We start from the raw sequence: 17,560 nt of genomic DNA, 5'->3' as shown, positions 1-17,560 counted from the left end.
TTGGTAGCTATTAAGACCTTTTAAATGGCACGTGTAATGCCAGATATAGATTTATTCTATCCATATCTGCGTCCTACACACCCAGTTAATGCTGAGATATAGCAGGCAACGAATGAATGCTGAATAAATGAGAGGTTGGCAGATGACACAAAATGACCTAATTCAAACCTAACCCAGTGGGGACTCTATTCAGTCTACTGCCACCAATCTTCTACCTCCTCCCAAAGTAGCTTATTAGACTCTACTCCATCTAAAATGTTTGGCGGCTGCCTTCTTAAAGTGTAAGTCTAGGCTTCTCAAGCCAATTTTCTACAAGTGTAAATTTTAAGCAGTTTTTTTTTTTTTTCACCTCTTACATTCATAAAGTATAAGACTATAGCTTTTATTGATCTTTACTCATCATTGGGCTAAGGTGAATGAGCTCAATTTAGATCCCTGGTTACTCATATTTGTACAGAACCTACATGAGTCAGGTAGAAATAGTTTCTTGACAGATCAGATAATTTTTTCTGGAGTAAATCATGGATATTTCTTACACCTTTCTCTGTTACTTGTACCTTAAGTAGTCAGTGAGCTAGTTGTTTTTCATGCTACCTATTAAAAGGAGGTATATAAGGAGACAGGTATTCTGATTGGCAGTTAAATAGTTTTAATGTTACTGACTATTAGGGCTATTGCTAGAACTCTAGCCCTGAGGATACAGGATGAAAAGGAAGAGAGTTACAAGCCTGAAGACATTGAAGTCCCAAGTAGTAAAGAAGGTCTCTAAGTGTTACCAGAAGGTAGTTTTGGCTCATTTTCAAATGATGCACTGCTAACAGTTCTTCTGAAATCTCTGAAGAGATCTCTCCTCAGGGTTAGCTGGCTCTCAGGATGACCTACTTCTTCGAATAGAACCAGTGTGTGGAATCTGTATGGTGCCTAGGAGGCCTAAGACTTTGTGGCACGTGGTATTTTCCAAAGATGGTCAAAAACAGTACCTTCTACTCCACATCTTCTTTCAACACGACCTTGACATTCTTCCCATTGAGAAGTGGGGTCTATGTCACATTCCCTTGAATCTGGGCAGGCTTGTTACTTGCTTATAACTAATGATGCTGGAAATTTCCAAGAATATGTCAGAAATGGTAATGCAGCTTCTGCCTGTTTGGTGGACCATTCACACTTGAACCCTGAGCTACCACGCAGATGCCAGATGAGCTTAAGGCTGCCATGCTGTGAGGAAGTCAAGAGGCATGGAGAAGTCATGTGTAGGCAGTCCTAGATCTTGAGCTCTCCTAACCCAGATGCCAACTTCAGTGTGACTGAAGGAGTCTGCAGATGATTCCAGCCCCCAGCTACTGAGTCACTAGTCGGCCTTTGAATCTTCCTAGCTGAGGCCCTGACATCATGAAGCAGATACAAGCCATCCCTGATATGACCTTTTGGAATACCTGGCCCACAGAATTCCTAAGCATAAACAAATAGTTGTTTCACATCATTAAGTTTGGGATGGTTTGTTACACATGGATACTATAAAGTCTTATAACAGTATAAACTCAAAAACTTAATTACCTTTGAATTTAGTTATGTACATATGTGTGGATAAGGGCTAATTTTCTGAATACTGACCTAATAAACAACTTAGCAGCCTGTAAAGCTAGGGGGCAAGGTAGTAAGACTGAAGGTTTTTCTTTACAACGTTTTTTTTTTTGATGTGCACCATTTTTAAAGTCTTTATTGAATTTGTTACAATATTGCTTCTGTTTTACATTTTACTTTTTTTTTGGCTGGGAGGCATGTGGGATCTTAGCTCTCCAACCAGGGATTGAACCTGCACCACCTGCATTGGAAGGTGAAGTCTTAACCACTGGACCACCAGGGAAGTCCCTTTACAACTTCTTTAAAAATCTCTTTCAAGGTTACTGTTACACATATATTTGAAAATTTGGCTTTATCTTTTCTACTTGTCTCAAGCAGCTCTTTGACACTGGGCAAAATATTTTGTTTGCTCCTAACTACTTAATCATTTTTCACTTATTTTAGTTTGTTGGTTTTTCATGTTAAAGATTTCCGCTGCTTTAGACACCTTCGTTATTTTAATGAGTTTAAACCTATAAACCAGAGATGGAAACCTATATTGATAGTCTTTTAAATAACTAGTTAAGATCCCCTTACTGGGTCATGAATTTGACTTACTGAATAATAGTGACTGGCGATGTTTTTTAAAAAACAAAATAGAAGGTCTCAATCTGAGAGCTACTGCAGTTAAATTGTTAACCAATTAAAGTATAAACATATGTGTCAGTAATGATTATTTTGTTTTTAAAATAAATGATCTGAAGCCCTTTCTAACCATAATTAAATAGTAGGGTCTACTTCCCAAACAGCTTGGCTGTAATTCTCAGGTCTCCTCATGCCTATATTGCTATAAGGTTAGGGGAGTGCTACTTTGCTTCCAAAGACGGATGAATGTCATTTTTTTGGTGGAGAAGGAGGAAGGAGAGGGGAGAAAAAAAGATTAAGGGGGAATTTCAAAGGGGAAAGGAAAATAACTAATTTTATGTTCAGAGCTATTCTGAAAGTTTGGAGATTCCTGAAGCTTTTCACTACCAATTTTCCCAAGAGTAAAACAGACAATAATAGACCAAGAAGAACTTACACCAATATGACAATATGTGACATTCAAAGAGACTAGTTCCTTCTATTTTTAAATATTTATAAACTGATCATTTAAAACCAAAACATAAAATAGTATCTTTCCAAGTATTCTCTAATGGGATTCAAAGGTTTCACATTATACAGGCAAAAAAGTTAACATTACTATAATACCTGACAAAATGTTTTGAGCCACTTTCTCACTCCATTCAGGTAATTCCTTTGCTTTTTCTTCTGAAACTGGCTCGTAAGGTACAATGTGACTCAGATTAACTTCTTCACTTGAAGTACCTTTGGTCTAAACAGTAAAAATATTTCAAAATGTGAAATAAATACTAAGAGGAGGAAAAATCATAAGCATTTTGTAATAAAATATTAAGCCAACAAATACTAATTAATGAAAATATTTCCAGCCAACCTAGTTATAAGTACATTTTATTACATAAAGTGCAATACCGTAACCACCATGAAGGTGAAAACTGTTCTGGTCTTATGTTAGGTACCATTGGTAAGTAAGATTTAAATACCAACATACCTCCAGTACAGCATGTATCAAATTATATTTAAATTGATTAACTTTTTTCTTTCTTTGACCACTCTGAGTTCCTTCATAGAGCTATCACCCCCTAGATATTCGTATGTATGCATACAGTAGTCAGTAAGGTTAAAAGATTTCTGTTAAATGACTCAGTCAGTAAGGAAGAATGTATCCAAATAAACTGGTTTTGACAGAAATCAAGTAAAAGCAAATAAAAGTATATAAACACAGAATCTACCAATCCATTTAAATGGAAATGGGAAACACAGAAATACTTGTACTTTGCTAATTTAACAGCTAGGGGCCAACACTCAAAATCTAAAGCTAAATTTGTTTTCATTCTAAAAACTTAGGAGTGGGCTAACTCAGACCTCACTGTAATTTGCAACTTCTATCTTTGACAATGTGCCAATGTCCCTAATATATAAAGAGCTCCTAGAAATTGTGAAGAAAAGGACTAACAACCCAGTAATAAAAATGGACAAAGGACATAACTAGACATCACACAGAAAACAAAATTAAAGTTACCCTTATGCATTTGCTCAACTTCACTCATAATAAAATTGATGTAAATTAATATATTCCAATATATTTCTCTCATCATCGGATTGCCAAAAAACAGACCGCCCACTCTGCTGAGCAGGCTGTGGGGAGACAGGCATGCTCAAACAACTACTGGCGCAGTGCTGAATGGTATACTCCTTAGGGAGGGCAATGTAGCAAAATCTATCAAAATTACAAATGCATTTACCGGTTGACACAGTAACCCCATCTCTAAGAATTTATTTGATGAATTACCTGCAGATGTATGAATCAATGGCTCCACAAAGTTATTCGTTGAAGCACTGCTTGTAATACCAAACAATCACACCAAACACCCCTCAATAAGAGACTGATTAAAGAAACTATGATATATTCATACAATGAAATATGAGGTAAAAAAGACTGAGGAAGTTCTCTATTTACCCCAGACTTTATTATCAAAAAAAAAAAAAAATATAGGACACTCTATATGATGTTCCCTTATGTATAAGAAAGGGAGAGAAATAATTACAGATTTTGTTTGCTTTTATCTGCCTCAAAAAACCCAGGAAAGAAACACAAGATCCTAATAAAAGTAATTACCGACAGTGGCAGGAGGAATGGTGTAGACAGGGACAAAGGTGGGAGTAAAGCTTTCCAAAGGTATATATATATTTTAATATAATTAGATTTTTTTTTAACCAAGGAATTAAATTTTTAAAAATGAAGTTCTAACTTCCATTTTGGACTCCCAATGTCCTCATAAAGCTGGTCTAAGATGCTCAACATAACCCACAGTGACAGTTGGCAAGTAAAAGTAGAATATTCATGTGATATTCATTAATTCCAAAGACAATTACTGAGCACTTATAGTATGGAATACAACAAAGAACAGTACCAAACCGTTTATAATTCAATGCTCACACAATGCTACTTTCTTTCACCATAGGTTTGCTTATTTCACCTTCGGGGCTCATCTTAGCCATAGTGCCTTCCAGAAGGAGCCCCCTTAACTGCTTCCCACACCACTCATCTATGTAGAAGGTACAACCTAGCGTTCTATACAACTTATGTACTTTCATCTAATGATCACATTGGGTAGAAATTATCTCTTTGCTAATCTGTCCTCCCCACTAGATGGGAAATATTCTGAGATGAGAAATTTAAAATTTTTCCCACTATGCTCAGCTTTCTAGCACTCAATAAATATTTCCTAAACTCTAATCCAAATTTACCATTTGGAACATATCACAAAATCTAAGAAATGAAAGAATAAACTACTAAATGTATTTTTTAAAAGCCCATTTTCTCTGTTCTGTCGACTACTCATGAAGAAATAAGGAACTGAATAAGAATGGTAGTGTAAGGAAAAGCATACCTAGCCCCAAGATCTTGGTGTATATAGGAAGGTGGAGAATAACACAAAACAAAAAAGCATACACATCATTAACATAATTATAAAAATCTTTCAGATAGTTGCAAAAAACTATCCCCCCAAACATAGATTATCTTTTAAAACAGTTAAGTAACAAATACTTGGAAAGGGAATATTAAAGCTGATTATAATTATTTTACCAGTGATCACTTTGTGAATCTGCAAGTTGCTCTGCTTCAGTAAATGGGGATCTTATAAATAATTTAAACTGGTGAAAGGTACCATTAGAATAGAACACACACTCATACCTTGTTGATCTTTCACTTACTCTACTTACTTTCTTCCCCCGTTTTCCCTTATGACGCACATCCTTACTGCCTGGGTCCAACTGTCTCACATCAGTGCCACTGGCTTCCTTCAATTGGTTAGAGGGGCACCTTGATCTTCCAGGGATTTGGAATTCATTTTCTCCTTCTGCCCGGTCCCAGTTGGCCTAGGGAGTAAAAGCCTAAGCTTAGCTCAAATTCAAATTTCCTCTAAGCTACGGTACACTATGCTCCAATAATACACCTATTCAAATGATAGTGTTTTACAACTACTTTTACTAGTCTTTCTCTATACTTTTATCTCATCACCAAACCTCAAACCTTTGAGTTCTTTGGCTCACAGGATATAGCCCAAAGCAAATTTCAAAAAAACAAGTACAAGAGATAAACTTACAGCAGTAATTGGTACAAGTGATCATTAAATCAGATGCAGCTACATTTGAATTTAGTTAAATAATAAATTATAAGTTTTAGGAAACACATACAAGACTAAATGAGTTTAAAGGCAATTAACAATTGGGAGATTGGGATTGACATATATATACTAATATGTATAAAATGGATAACTAATAAGAACCTGCTGTATAAAAAAATAAATTCAAAATTTCAAAAATAAATAAATAAAGGCAATTAACAAACCTCACATCCAGTTTAACTACTCTGCATTGTTGGAAGGTTGATTTTGTTTTTCCATTTTTGCACTCAGCACTAAAGGTGATCTGCTTGCATACACTTTGCTGAATGAATGCTTAAGAGTAAAGGCAAATCAAAAGTATAGCTAGTAACTAGCTTTTGTTTACTGTTGGAGTTCTAGGACAATACAGAAAACTAAAAATAACATTCAACCAAAAAATAAAACTGAACAGAGGAAGTAAACATATAACCTAAACGTCAGTTTAATTTCTTTCCTAGAGCCCAGTAATATAGGCCAAATGAATGTAGGGGTAAAGGGAGAAACAGCTCCATAAAAGGTCTGGAATACTTAAGGAATGCCACTTCATTCAGCTAGTAAACAGCAAAGCTTATTAGACGTAAACCCATATCCATTTGACCATGTTGCTGCCTTTGTAAACTCCTCTCCTAAGCACATCGAGGCTACACACACTTCTGTATGGGGGTCGTGGGTTTTGTTAACACAGCTTAAGTATCTATTCGATCTTAAATTTTTAATACAGGTATGGATTAAAAGTGTATTCTACTTCCTCAGAAAAAAGGAACAAATCTTTCATGACTGAACTCAAAGGAAACTATTTTTTGAAATCCTCCCTGACCTCCTTTCACTTTTCTTTCCATCACCTATCATACTGTACTGTGGTTATTCAACAGACTGTAAGGTGCTCAAGAATAGGAGCTGTTATATGTGTATCTTTATAGCCTCCTCTGTTCTTTCTTCCCATCCCATCATTTAACATAGAACCAGGTTAAATAATGAATTCTAAGTATCTGCTGAATGAAAGAGAAAATAAAAGATTACACTACCATGCTGTCAATCTCCTTCAACCTCAGATAACTGTCAGTATACACAATCAAACATATTTTTCCCCTCTTGTCCTACGTTAGGATGGGCAAGAACACCTAAAGAAAATATCTCCATTATACTCTATTTCAACTCCCTATAACAGATCAGCATGTGGGCCGAGGAAATGGGCTAAATAAGGCAAGTTCACAGGATGACCAACCGTATTTTAAATCACATTTTATTTTGCCTTCGTTCATCATGAGAACAAAGACAATTCCCTCAAACAAAACCTGTTCCTCAAGTCATACCCCTAAAATGTCCAATATTACCCAGATGCTAATGCTGAAATTACCTTCATTTCACCATTTAGTCCCATTGGCCCACTTTCCCAACTGAGAAGTAAGACAGTGGTCATAACAAAAGCAAATATTCACAGAACATTACTACTTGCTAGCACTGATGTAAGTGCCTTAATGTATTAACTTTTAATCTTCATCACAGCCCAATGAAGTGGATGTTATCATTATCCTGATTTTATGATAAAGAAACTAAACTGTAGAGAAGATCAACAGCTTGAGTTAAACAGCTATTAAGTGGAAGAGTTCAAATTCAAACAGAGGCAATCTGACTCCAGAGACCACAATCTTAATCACTATTTACAGCCAATTCCCAACTTGTATTTGTGAATACACAGGCAAATTATATACTCTCACTTTCCTAACTATGATCACATTAGAGCTTATTACAGTTTCTTTAAAAGCAGAAGTGCTTATGTTAAAGTAGGTTTACATCCTGAAGGTGACTGCATAAGTTACCTGGAGCCGAAGGTCAGACATTTGTCTTAATAGATCCTCAAAGAGTTCTCTATCATCTTCTGGTAATTCAGAAGACAAGACGACCCCCACAAAACATCCTGATGCTTGTAACATTGTATCAGGAAACATGTAGGCTCCTACAGTACATTTAAGAACTGGAGATCTATCAGGAACTAGAGGATACAACCAGTCACAAACCTGAAAAGGTTAATTTAAAACAAATCAATTAATAGAACTAGGTTTTCACCGAGGTTTTAAATATTGTTATACTAGCAAACACACATTTTAAAGTTTGAAATGCATTTTACAAGGCTTTCTAGAACCATCAGCATCGACAAACCCCCAATAAAAATCAGTCATTTGCTAGTCTGATCTCCCCGCAAAACACTCACAGGAACTGTGCTAAAAATGTTATTGCTCCACTAATTATATAGTCTTAAAGGTGGTGCCCTTAAACAGACCACTGTTAACCAACGAGTCTAGCTTTAAATAAATGGTCAAAGTAAATTAAGGTTTTCTTTATTATTCAAATTAGACACCCTTTTGTGGAAATAAATGAAATCAAACTGTTTCCGAGTACTCCAAACGTATTTACTGATTTAATCCTCTTGGTTAGTGTTGTCATTTTAACTACAAGAAAACTGAGGCACAGAGAGGTTAAGTTGCTCAGAGTCAACACCAAGAAGTGGGGCTAGGGTTTATGCACATCCTATCTGCCACCGGAGAAACTAAACAATTATTTTAATTAGAAACCCAGCATTCAAAATGTTGAATTTTCTTTTAACTAAACCCAACCTGATCTGACAGAGCAAGAAGATTAAGTTACATTTATGGGTTCACTATCTATTGTGAAGTTAAATCAAAATGACACAAAGCTGCCCTGCAACGTCATCTGGGGACGTCAGATTACCACAATAGGACTTAATTAAGCTCACCTCCTAGAGATCTAAATTCAGAAGAAACTAAGTTTAAATCAGAATACCCAAATTATTCATTTCCATTATTCTTTGAGTGACCAGAATATAACTTCGCCCCTCACCCAGGACACTCTCTTCCTAATATTAAGAAACTTGGGAGAACAACAGATTATCAAAATACTGTGCGATAAACATGAGTCAAAGGGATTAAATATTTCATATAAATGATGGAAAATTCTGGTATACTATCATCATCTCTGACCAACAGAATGCAAATGTGCAGGGATCAAGCACTCAAGTCTGACTCCTTCCTAGAAAGTGCTTAACAAACATTTTCAAATTCTTTTTTTTAATGGATTCTCTCTTTTTTAGTCATCTCAAAAGCCACTCGCCAACTTTTATAAAAGTCAAACTTCAGACAAGTTACAATAAAACTGATTACTGTATTTTCCGAAGTATGATATATAACCATCTGTGGTATACGAAATGACTTCAAGTAATATACAAACTAAAGTTGAGTAGCAACATATTTTAACATGTATTAGGGAAAAATACAGTATCTTTCCCTCAATTTCACAGTTGTTATTGTTTAGGAAAAAATTAACAAATGAGACATTTAAATAAAAATATGAATAACAAGTGTTGGATTTAACAAAAAAAAATCATAATGGTTGTACTTAAATGACTAAAGTTTGGGAAAGGTTTCTTTTACTATGCCATGATTTCTCTAAGATTAACTACATTCTGGTCACCTTGATTGAAATGGAGTATCCTCAAATCTTCTCAAATAAAACTTTATAGACCTTTCTTAGGGTAGATTATTACAGATTGGTGAGCTCATCCACCATAGGCTGACTTCTCCCAGTTTCACTATCAGAGGGCAATCTCATGTCCAAGTTCCCTATGAACTGACTATAAATTTAACAAGTTTAAAAAGTATATTAAAACTAAAGTGAAGAGAAAAATAGTTTTTAGAAGCCATAGAATTCTAGTCTGCCTATTTAAAACCAAATTAATTTCTAATTTCCTAAATAAAGCAATAGAGATTTTTTTGCAGCATAAGAAATTACATCTAACTGCTAATACTTAGTTGTTTCAATGTTTGTTTTTCAGAACAAAAAAATTCAGTGAACACCTGGTAACTCTCTTTAAGGACACTGCTACAAATATCCGAATACATGTAAATGAGAGCCCGTTAAAAAGACTCAAACTTTGGGTACAACTTTACTTTTTATTTAGGACTCAAAATAGGAGATGTTGGAAAGGTTAAAAACAAAATTAAAAGAACTAAGACAGAACAAATTTTTACTAGAGAACAAGTCATTTTAATGGTTGAGCTCATGAGCTCATTCTACATGTAGAATGTTCCTGACGTTCATTACCCACACCTCCAGTAGCCCAGGCCCCAAAGGTTTTTTAAATTCCACTTTTACTCTATTACAGATCAGCAGAAAGTATTATATCTTTTATCAGCCCCCTCCCGATCCCAATCAAAAAGCCTACTCTTTTTAACCTCCAGGCTTCTTTTTTAAAATAACTTACGAGATTCACACTATTCTTCCTGTCCATTAATGAAGTTTTCCTTTCAACAATGCCCCAAAATATCTCCTTTATACATCCCCAGTAAGTCTCCAACTATCTTTAAACAACCTTCAAGTTGCCTCCATGTACAAGCTGCATAAGAATTGAAAATAGAATATACCAAGAGAGAAAATAAATCTGGGTAACTAGTACTGTAACTAAACCACATCATCTGGACTCTGGATAAAAGCACCTGCCTTGCTCAAATAGTCATCTCCCTTACATGCAAACCCTTCTGCTACACCCAATGTATACTGAATCCTTACTTCTAGAACCCCATTTCCCTGTACCAATGTCCACTCTTTTAAAAACAGATTGATATTGGACTCTTTTAAAAACAGATTGATATTGGACCATCACCTTCAGAATACGTTACTAATTCCACAACAGTTTCCTAACAACAACCTCTATTTAGCACCAGTCTTTGTTCTTGGACCAAGGGCATCCTGGTAAACTTATGTGCTTGGAAAGTTAGGACTGCATCTTAGATGATCGTCACAGTCTCTACTTGTAGACCAGGGTTTCTCAACCTTGGCATGACTGAAATTTTCAGTTAATTGTTTTACTGAGAAGAGCTCTCCTGCTTAGATGTTTGGCAGTACACCTGGCCTCTACCCACTATACATGCCAGTAGCAGTAGCACACTCCCCAGTCCCAGCTGTGACAACCAAAAATGTCCCCAACTACTGCCAAAATATCTCAGGGTGGGGAGACTGGGGGTGGGGGCTATTCTTACTAGTTGAGAACCACTATTCCAGACACTGGATCTAGCCCAGTTCAGCCCCTCAGCTGGGGCTTGACATGTATAGAAATTTACAGTTATACATTCACACATGAGTTACATAAATCCCTTTTGAAGTCAAAGTTATTACGTTTCTTCCTCAGATAAAAAATTACAAGTTAAGGATGAATATTCTGATTTCCCTCAGGTTCTGTATTCACAAATTTAGTACTAAAACAAGAGTTTACATCTAAAGAACAGGAAAAAGAAAGGCTATCGAACACAAACATAGATGCTCAAGGCTCATAAATTTCATGAAATATATTTAAAAAGGAACTAGAATTTATAATAATCTTTTTGCACTTACTGTCTTGGACACATTATAAATATTTACAAATAAAAATAATATATTCTACACATATTTCAAATTATGTTTACATTTTTCTTTGGCTTACCTGAAGAAACCCAGGAGGACGGTTTAGAACTGTATCAAGAGAATTATCCAAGAACCTCACAATTCGAAGGTACCCAGGATATGAAGGTGCACTAACCTCCCCTGCAGGATTTACAAAAAAAATCTGTACTCCATTTGGTATCAAAATCAACTCATCTGCATCTAGCCCTAAGGTCTCAAGAGGAGGTGGCTGAGAATGATTTCTATAAAAGTTTTCCCCAACTGATGAGAACTCCCCAGATTCTGTTCCATAGGATACAGTGTAGTGACCCTCAGCAGCCTGAGGAGTATACGCAGGAGGTGCTTCTGATGGATGACTTTGAGACGGTAAGGAAAAAGTACTAGGTGTAGAAACTGATTCTGTACTTGTAGTTGAAGTGTTTCCATTTACTTCATGGTGCTGAGGAAGTGAATTAAAGGACTGAGGCTCCAGTGACTTTTCGGACATATCTTTAGGCGGAAATTCTGGATATAACTTGGGCACCTCCTGAAGATCATTCCGTAGAGAAGTGGCAAGACCCTTCTCTAGAATTTCCAGTCTGGTACGTACATTCTGTAGTGTTTCTTTCATTTTCTGTTGCATCTGTCTAGCAGATTCCCACCCAGGACCTATGTGTTCGGGATCTGCTGATGAAATGCTGATTCCTCTGAGCAAGTGCCCTATTCCTTGCTTATAGTAGTTCTTTGCTTCTTCTTTCTGACCTAATTCATCTGTATTCAGTCCTTTATTAACAAATAAAAAGGCCTTCTTGTATGCTTCCTTGATGATCTTAATTTCAGCAGGTTCTCCATCTTGTGGCTCTTGTTCCATTTCTGAAAAATAGGAAATACATCTTTAATTACCTTATTTAGCTCTTTGTTTACTTATTTATTATCAGTTCCTCCTACCTGAATATATTTCAGAGGACTGGAACCTTGCTTGTCCATCCTGTTCACTGATGTATTCCCTAAGCCTATTATTAGATCTGACGTAGAGAAAGCACTCAATATGTATTTGTTGAATGGATAAATAAATAATACTCTTGGTCCTAAATATCTTTTTTTTTAAACATCTTTATTGTAGTATAATTGCTTTACCATGGTATGTTAGTTTCTGATAAATATCTTTTTAATTAAAAAACATAAGAGAATAAGCCAGAACACATCTGTTGAATAATTTTCTTATTCCAGTTTCTTATAAGAAATAAAAGTTTCCTGTATCTTTAAGGTCGGAACAAAAAAGTCTTACTCTAAAATTCATTATAATTCCAGATTATAGTAGCTAATTAAAAATGAGGTTGAATCATACATTGGAGAGGACAGAAATGAGAAAAAAAATGATCTGAATGAAGCTTTAAAGTTACCCAACTTCCACTTAAAGGTGGCAGGTTACTCACATGCAGTTAGCCCTGTTTCCTCCCAAAACTCCATTAAAATGACTTACAAGATTATTAAAAAAGCATAACCATTCTTTTCAATGAGAAAAAGGCATGAACAGGTATTTCACAAAAGAGAATATTTAAAAGACATGTGAAAAGGTGTTCAACACATGATTCCCTCAGGGAAATGAAACTAAAATCCATAACATGACTACAGCTGACCCTTGAACAGTAGGGGACCCACTTATACAAGGATTTTTTCAGTAAATACAGTATTGTATTTTCATTTTACAGCTCTTTAAATTAACTAAGTATGGAGGAGAGTTTGTGTTTGATTAGAGATCACATTACGTGGAATCAAAAGAACTAGGGTCTGCATGCTGATTCTATCCAAACTGTTTCAGCTTCCTGCCCTTGGATGAGTCATTTACCGATTCCTTTGTGTTTGAGGCAGAGACAGCAGTAGAGGGACTTCTGATCGTGGGGGGGCTGGCGCCCCTAATCCCCTGTTGTTCAAGGGTCGGCTATATATACTTATCAGGTGGCTGAAACTGAAGACTGACAAGTGTTAGAGAAGACAGCAACTGGAACTCTCATGTACTTTGCTGGTGGAAGTGAAAAATGCTACAGCCACTATGGAAATTTGGCATTTCTACCAAAGCTACATTCACCCACTCTATGACCCAGCAATTCCATTTAGAGGTATATAACCAAGAGACATGAATGAATATACATACCAAAAACATGTACAATAATATTCACAGCAGCTTTATTCACAAAAGCCAAAAAATCTAAACAACCCAAATGCCCACCCATAGGAGAAGGGATAAATAGTGGCATATTTATATTATGCAGTAATATGCAGGAATTTTTTTTTTAAATTGATGCCTGTAACGCTGATGAATCTCACCAATTGCACAAAAGAAGCCACATACAAAAGACTTCATATTGAGACTACTATACTATACTATATGATTTTACAGGTAAAGTCGAGGAACAGGCAAAACTAGTCTATTATGGTAGAAACAAAAATAATGATTACAGGTGTTGGTATAGACTCGGAAGGGACACAAGGGGACCTTACAGCATATGGAAATGCTATCTTGATCTGAGTGGTGATTACATGGGTGTATACATACATAAAAAATCTGTAAATTTAAGATTAGTGCACTATATTGCACATTATATCCTTTAATAAAACAAGTAACAAAGCCATAACTCACAAAGAGGGAGGATGAAGAGTCAACAGGGCTTTGTTTCTGAAAAAGGAGGAAGACAAGTAGTAACTCACAAAACAGATTTGAGAAAGCTGAAGCCTACACTGTCAATCGGGAAACCAGAGAAGCAGCCCCAATTATATCTCATCACAGAACCTCCAAAAGGCACAGGAACTGATGGGATTCAATCTTCCTCTGGAAGAGGGAGTAGAGGTAGAGCTGAAAAAAGGACTGATTCAAAGCTAATTTACAAAGTAGACCTTGAGATCTCTCCTATACCAAGCACCCCAAAACACTATTTCTCTCCAGCCCTGAAAGAAGATTGGATATTTTCATTCAAAAGAGCATAAAATAAAATGTCTCAGGACAGGGAACTATCAGACATGATTAAGGGTAAATATCAAAAGCAGGACAATGAAAAATTAGATACTGAATACTGAGACCTTCAACCTTTTCTCCCCAACTTGGGTCTTGGAGTCCAGGCAGATAGGTACCACTCCAGAAAAAAGATTATAGTGTTTTCTCTGAGAAATCTGACTACCACCAAGAGGAAAAACCTAAAGAAAGTGGCACTGAGAGTTCCCCCAGGAACTGTCCAAGCAACTAACTCTTCAGAGAAGCCATGGTTGATAGGTTCTACCCCAGAGAGTCTCCAATTAACTTTTTAGTGCCCCAATCTTATACATAAGCAGAGAGCTGAGAATCAGAAAACTGGTGAGGAAAACATCTAGTATGAAAGAAAAAAAAATAAGAACAATGCAATTTGGTTGAAATGGATAATATGCAGGGAGTAGAACACTTCCAAAAAACCTTTGTATCAACATAAAGAAAAAAAAATACTGCATCCATGAAATAAAAACAGAATATACACATACAAAAAAGGACAAAGAACTAAAGGAGCTTTTAAAAATTATATATAAATCAGCTGGAAAGAAAAATTCAATAGAGGGATGAGAAGATAAGGTTAAAAAATTATAGAAAATTGCTGCAAAGCAGAGCAAAAAGACAAAGAGATGAAAAATAGGAAAGAACAGACAAGAAAATTAGAGAGAACTCAGTCTAGAAGGTCTGACATCTGAATAACAAAACTTCCAGGAATAGAGAATAGATAAAAAAACATATCAGGGATAGAAGAGCTGAAGAAACAATTCAAAGAATTTCCCAGAATTGGAAAGCACGAAATCCCAGATTAGAAAGACCAATGAACAAAGGATGAAAAAAAACCCACAACCATGAAATTTCAGAACATTAGGCTCAAAGGGACCATCTTAAAAGGGCTTATCCATAAAAATAAATAAATAAATAAAAAGAGAAATAAGATTGCTAAGGAACTTTTTAAACCCAACAGAAGTTAGAAGAAAACAGTATAATTAATTCATGACTCTGAGTGAAAATAACTTCCAAACCCAACCAAGTGATTGCTCAGATATTACACCTTCTTTTTCTTGGATTCCATGTTTGATGAAAGGAATCACAAGGCTGATGACAGCAGTTCACAGATGACAATTATGCAACCAGTTCTTACTGGAGTAGAAGACTGAACTCCAGAGATGTCTTCAAGCAACTAAAATTGATAGAATACCTAATGTGTTCTTAAGTTTTGAGAAGAGATCTATTAGGTTGGCCAAATAATGCCTCTGGTTTTTAAGTAAAAATAAAACACACATTTTTCATTTTCACCAAGAACTTTATTGAACAACGTATTCACCCTTTTGTTCCACTACCTTCTGCCATTTTTCAGGCAACTTCGTAATTACATCTTCCCAAAACTTTTTATCCTTTTGAGCAAAGAACTGTTCCAGGTGTCTTTTACAGTCTTCCAGGGAATTGAATTTTTTTCCATTAAGAGATAAAGACTGAAATGAATGGAAATCCGAAGGTGCAACGTCTGGTGAATATGGCAGATGAATCAGAACTTCCCAGCCAAGCTGTGACAGTTTTTGCCTGGTCATCAAAGAAACATGCGGTCTTGCGTTATCCTGATAGAAGATTATGTGTTCTCTGTTGACTAATTCTGGACACTTTTCTTCGAGTGCTGCTTTCAGTTGGTCTAATTAGGAGCGGTACTTGTTGGAATTAATCGTTTGGTTTTCCAGAAGGAGCTCATAATAGAGAACTCCCTTCCAATCCCACCATATACACAACATCACCTTCTTTGGATGAAGACCAGCCTTTGGTGTGGGTGGTGGTGGTTCATTTCGCTTGCCCCACGATCTCTTCCATTCCACATTGTTGTACTGTATCCACTTTTCATCGCCCTTCACAATTTGTTTTTAAAAAGGAACGTTTGGGCTTCCCTGGTGGCACAGTGGTGGAGAGTCTGCCTGCCAATGCAGGGGACACGGGTTCGAGCCCTGGTCTGGGAAGATCCCACATGCCGTGGAGCGGCTGGGCCCGTGAGCCACAACTACTGAGCCTGCGCGTCTGGAGCCTGTGCTCCGCAACAAGAGAGGCTGCAATAGTGAGAGGCCCGCGCACCGCGATGAAGAGTGGCCCCCGCTTGCCGCAACTGGAGAAAGCCCTCACACAGAAACGAAGACCCAACACAGCCATAAATAAATAAATTAAAAATAAATAAATAAATAAAATAAAATAAAAAGGAACGTTTTCATTACGTTTCAGTAGAGAATCTCATGCGGAAATACGATCAAGAAGGTTTTTTTCGCTTAACTTACGTGGAACCCAAACATCAAAACGAGGAACATAACCTAGCTGGTGCAAATGATTTTCAACTTTTGATTTGGATATTTTGAGTATGTCGGCTATCTCCTGCGTGGTATAACATTGATTGTTCTCAATTAATGTCTCGATTTGATCGTTATGAACTTCAACTGGTCTACCAGACTGTGGAGTGTTGTCCAGCGAGAAATCTCCAGCACGAAACTTCGCAAACCACTTTTGACACGTTCGATCAGTCACAGCACCTTCTCCATACACTGCACAAATCTTTTTGTGTGTTTCCACTGTGTTTTTACCTTTCTTAAAATAATAACCATAATATGCCAAAAACGTTGCTTTTTTTCTCCCATCTTCAATATTAAAATTCACCAATTTTGATAAGTCTTTTTTTAAATGCACGCTGATATGACAGCTGTCACGTACAATCTAACAAAATTGTTTTGAATGAAGTTAAAGACAACTAAGTGCTACTAGAGCCATCTTACGGAAAAAACCAAACTAACCTTTTGGCCAACCCAATAAATAACTGTGGGAGGGCTCAGGGTTTAATCAGTGCTAAGTACATGGTAAACTAAGGAAATAAAAATCAAGACAATTATTAACTCCAGGGAAAACAAGATGCTGAGCTAGAAAGAAAAGTAATCATGTACTGCATGTTTCAGTTTTGATTAATGTCATAATAATGTAAATAATGAATCTTGATACAAGCAAAATTATAATACAACCATATTGAGAAGATGGGAATATGGATGGATAGGAAGTTTCTGTGCCTGTGGTATAGGATGGAAGACCTAAAATTTCATCTTTCCTACTAGGAAATTAATGGACAATGCCTAAAACTGAAAAATAAAATAAAGTAGCAATATAAGCACCCTGTTTACAGATTTCGACAGAAAGACCAAAAGAATTGGTAAGAAAATTGATACATGCTGCCTTTGGGAGTAAGGGATGAGGCTGGGAG

At 36.2% G+C, this 17,560-nt stretch overlaps 1 protein-coding gene across 5 annotated transcripts in view; it reads right to left on the bottom strand.

Moving 5' to 3' along the window:
- The window catches only part of SPART (spartin), a 41,931-nt gene that overhangs the window by 18,921 nt on the left and 5,450 nt on the right, over positions 1-17,560 (bottom strand). For 3 of the 5 annotated variants that reach the window (XM_057533145.1, XM_057533146.1, XM_057533144.1), the window contains exons 2-5: positions 11,347-12,158; positions 7,673-7,870; positions 5,401-5,565; positions 2,812-2,935 (exon numbers count right to left, since the gene is read on the bottom strand). In XM_057533145.1, coding sequence (XP_057389128.1) covers positions 2,812-2,935; positions 5,401-5,565; positions 7,673-7,870; positions 11,347-12,156 — 1,297 coding nt within the window. In that variant the 5' untranslated portion in view covers positions 12,157-12,158. The remainder of the gene's footprint in view (positions 1-2,811; positions 2,936-5,400; positions 5,566-7,672; positions 7,871-11,346; positions 12,159-17,560) is intronic. The other 2 variants (XM_007193640.2, XM_007193639.3) reach the window with 2 other exon arrangements.

Source organism: Balaenoptera acutorostrata, chromosome 18 (assembly GCF_949987535.1).
Source record: "Balaenoptera acutorostrata chromosome 18, mBalAcu1.1, whole genome shotgun sequence".
NCBI lineage: Eukaryota > Metazoa > Chordata > Mammalia > Artiodactyla > Balaenopteridae > Balaenoptera > Balaenoptera acutorostrata.
The sequence above is the reverse complement of the archived record's forward strand: the minus strand, read 5'-3'. Positions and strand labels throughout refer to the sequence as shown.